Source organism: Triticum aestivum, chromosome 2B (assembly GCF_018294505.1).
Source record: "Triticum aestivum cultivar Chinese Spring chromosome 2B, IWGSC CS RefSeq v2.1, whole genome shotgun sequence".
Taxonomy (NCBI): domain Eukaryota; kingdom Viridiplantae; phylum Streptophyta; class Magnoliopsida; order Poales; family Poaceae; genus Triticum; species Triticum aestivum.
Window position 1 is genome coordinate 597,047,666 of NC_057798.1, and position 4,056 is coordinate 597,051,721.

The 4,056-nt window shown below is 61.2% G+C and overlaps 1 protein-coding gene across 1 annotated transcript; it reads left to right on the forward strand.

Moving 5' to 3' along the window:
* The first annotated feature begins 1,026 nt into the window (after positions 1-1,026).
* LOC123046229 (scarecrow-like protein 8) lies at positions 1,027-3,323 on the forward strand. Its single transcript, XM_044469533.1, has one exon. It carries the CDS (start codon positions 1,232-1,234, stop codon positions 3,125-3,127), a length of 1,896 nt encoding a protein of 631 aa, XP_044325468.1. The 5' UTR covers positions 1,027-1,231; the 3' UTR covers positions 3,128-3,323.
* The last annotated feature ends 733 nt before the right edge of the window (positions 3,324-4,056 follow it).

Below are 4,056 nucleotides of genomic sequence, written 5' to 3' on the forward strand. Positions count from 1 at the left end.
GGTTTCCTAACCAACTCCAAACGCACCCCGAAACAAGCAACCTCGAGTGCACACGCCCTTTCAATCGAAAAGGGGGAAAAGAGAAGAAAATCGCGTACGATTCGATCATTTCGCGGGATGGATCATCTTCCCTCGTTTCTTCCTCCACGGCCGGATTTCTTTTCAGAAGAACTCCCTGATTTAAGCTGTCACGTAGTTCGCCAGCCAATTGGCGATGGCCAGGATCGGCTCGTGTGGCCCGGCGACGCGCAACGTCGCCCGGGTCTACCTAAGCCGCGAAAGCGAGGCCTCCTGTGCACAGCCCTACCGCCACCAATCTGGATTACAAAAAAATTGTTTCGCACCGCTAGTACACCAATCTGTTGCTAAAATATTGATATCCCGCCATCTGTTCGTTCCCTTTCGCCGAATGGAAAGGGACTGCGACTTCTAGAAATCGCAATCGGGGTCCCACTGGCGGTGACCCGGCGCGTGCATGCACAGGGATCTCCCGCCCTCCGATGCCCGGCCCCACCCGCAAACATCACCTGTTGTTGTAGTGCCAGTACTAGTTCAAAATTCACGCGCCTGCGGCTCGCAGGTGAGTGCTGTGCCGTAGTAGAGCTCCACGAAACCGCGGGCCGTTTCCGGGAAAAATTGGGCGAAAACCAGGCGGTGGCGGCCACCGGCAGGCGTCGGTGGCGGCAGCGTGCCACAGCAAGGCAGAGCCAGGCCCCCTCCCCCTCCCCCTTGGTCGTCTGGAGGAGACGGCGTCACCCGAGGCGGGATTGCGTGACGCAGCGCGTATCCATCGCTTCACACCATTCATTCACCACCACACCGCTGCTCCCCCGCGCATTTATTTTAGCAGAATGGCCGCGCGGGCCCCGCCGTAACGCCCCCCGCAGGTAAGTTCAAGGTAAACAAACCCGTCCACCCGCGACGTGGCCCGCGGCGTCAGCGGGGTTCCCGCCGTATAGGTAATGCTGTATACGGGTGGGGGCGGGGGCGGGGGCGGGGGTCGCTTTATAACAGCGGGGGAGGGGGGAGGAGGGCGTTTTATTAGGGGAAGCAATTGAATGGAATGAATGGCACCCGTTTATAGCTGGGCCTGTAGCTGTACCCATAGCATTTGCGTTCGGAGCTAGTATTCCTCTGCCCCTGCCTGCCTACCGCGAGCACCTCCGTCTACCTCCTCTTCCCTCCTCGTCGTCCTCCCGCTGCCGGCCGGGTTCCGCTTCGCCTCGCCTGCATGGAGCCGGGCGGGCCGTGGCGCGATCCGCGCCAGGGGTACATCTACGGGCTCGGATCGCCGATGCAGATGCCGGCGCAGCAGCGCTCCGACCCGGCCGCGGCTGGCGGGGTTCTCAAGCGGAGCCTCGGCGAGTTAGAGAGGTGGCAGCACCAGCGCCAGTTCGCCATGCAGCAGGAGCTCTACTTGCGCGCCGTCAGGCAGCGCACGGCCGCCACGTCGCCGGCCGTCTCCCCGCTTACGTCGGCGGACATCGCCGCGGTGCTCGGCGGGGTCCCGGCCCAGCCCTTCTTCTCCGGGTCGAGCCTCGGCGGTGGCCTCGCGTCCCCTTCGTCCACGCTGTCGTCCCTCACGACCGCGTCCAGGGCGGCCATGCCGCTGATTCAGCACCATGTGCATCGGCAGACGCCGTTAGTGCCGTCCTCGGCGCACGCGCAGACGCAGGCACAGGCGCATGCTCTCGCGGTGGCGAGGGTGCCGGCTCCCTCGGCGGTTGGGAGCGAGCTGTCCATCCTGCAGGACTTGGAGAAGCAACTGCTCGGCGACGACGACGAGGCTGAGCCGGCGATGAGCGGAACCGGTTCTACGGTCACCAGCTCCGAGTGGGAGGAGACCATACAGCGGCTCAACTCAATCACGGCCGCTTCGTCTCCTCCACTCTACGCGGAGGCGACTCCGAACAATAAGAACAACTACAGCGCGGCGATGACGGGGTCGCCATCGAACTCGTCCACTTCCACGGCTTCTTCCTCGGCTTCCTGCTCACCGCCAATCTCGGCCACCACGTCGCGTCAATTACTCTCCGAAGCAGCGGCTGCCATCGCCGACGGCAACCTTGAAACGGCGGCCGCTAATCTGGCAACTCTCAAGCGTGCTGCTAACCCGCGCGGTGACGCGGAACAGCGGCTGGTGGCCGTGATGGTGGCCGCCCTGTCTTCGCGCATTGCGCCCACTGCCTCGGCATCGTCCCAGCAGCTCGCTGACCTCTGCGGCGCCGAGCACCATACCGGGTCCCAGCTCCTCCACGACATCACGCCCTGCTTCCGCCTCGCCCTCGACGCCGCTAACATCGCCATCGTTGAGGCCGTCGCCGGCCACCGCGTCATACATCTGGTGGACTTCGACATCAACGCCCCGCAGCACGCGGCTCTCATCCAGCGCCTCGCCGACCGGCGCGTGCCGGGGACATGCCTGCAGGTGACGGCTGTAACCGATCCCACCTCACCGTTTACGCAGTCCCTAGCAGCGACGCTGCCCGGCGTCGGGGAGCGGCTCAAGAAGCTGGCGGAGCTCGCCGGCATAGAGTACCACTTCAGAATGATCAGCTGCAGAGCAGTCGAGATTGAGGCATCCAAGCTGGGGTGCGAGCCCGGGGAGGCGCTGGCCGTCAACCTCGCCTTCGCGCTCTCGCACGTGCCTGACGAGAGCGTCTCGCCGGCGAACCCCCGCGACGAGCTTCTCCGCCGCGTGCGCGCTCTCGGCCCGCAGGTGGTGACACTCGTGGAGCAGGAGCTGAACTCCAACACCGCCCCGCTGGCCACGCGCTTCTCGGACGCGTACTTGCACTACGGAGCCATTCTCGATGCACTGGACTCGACGGTCAGCCGGGATAGCGCGGACAGGGCGCGGGCAGAGGAGGCGGTGGCAAACATGTCGGCCAACGCGGTTGGCCGGGAGGGTGCCGATCGGCTGGAGCGGTGCGAGGTCTTCGGCAAATGGCGCGCGCGGTTCGGCATGGCCGGTTTCCGGCCGGTGGCGCTCGCCGCGGGCATTGCCGACCAGGTCATGGCGCGCGCCGGCGCTCCCCCGCCAGGCCTCGTCGTGAAACCGGAGAACGGCGTGCTCCGGCTCGGATGGAAGCAGCGCGTGGTGGCCGTCGCCTCCGCCTGGCGCTAATCTGGTGAGGTCGCGCCATCATTGCCGGCACCAGACAATTGTTTAATTAATTCGCACCCGTCCTCTATTTTTATCGTTTCTTATTTGTTCGATTGGCAAGGTGTGATGAGTTGGTTCTTGATCTAGTAGTAAAGCTTAGCTGTAGCGACTCATAATCCTCGTAGCTAATATATGGAAAGAGTACATTATTACGCTACTGATTGCCGTTGTTGTTTTTGTCACCTGTTGCTTGGAGAAGTTGTAGATAGCATCGGCTGATCCACTCCACCGCGTGATTGTGGCTCCATACACTTGTACACAGGTCGTAGTACTGCCCAAGTAGTGGGCGCGAGCGTGCATCCGGGCCTACCGCCTTTCTTGTCGATTAATGTTTGTTTCCTCACGTCGGTTCGTGAAGTTTTCCTTCGTGACGTGCTACTTTCGGGTGTATACTCGTCAGTAACTTCAGTTGGTCATGCTTGTACGTAATACTAGTAAATTTTGGAAGTTTATATGCTAATAGTAGCGGTTTGTTTGTTCGTTGAACATTGATTGCTTTGTTGCCCCTTGCACATCGCACCCAAATTCACCGGTAATAATATCGATCGCTTTTGAGTTGGAAGGATGGCTGGAAGCCTGGAAGAGAGATGGTGCACGAAATGACATGCTACTACTCCTGCTGTGCACTGGCTGGCCTCAAAAGTATCCTACTACTACTGCTACTGCCGGCTGCACTCTCCGATTTGGCTTCGATACACAATTACATATGCTGTCAAGTTGATGTGTCGGGGCTCGGGGTTGCGTTCGTGGAGACGGAAGGGGCCCGGGTCTTTGGTAGTGGAACGAGGCATCGTCTATGCTTGTAGTGCTGTGTGCTTCAAGCTTACGCCCAAAGCAATACGTGGAATACGCGTGCTTGCCTCGGTTGCTTATTCAGGTCACCAATGTCG

Coding starts and splice junctions, on each gene's coding strand:
- LOC123046229 (XM_044469533.1), top strand. CDS start 1,232: ATGGAGCCGGGCGGGCCGTGGCGCGATCCGCGCCAGGGGTACATCTAC.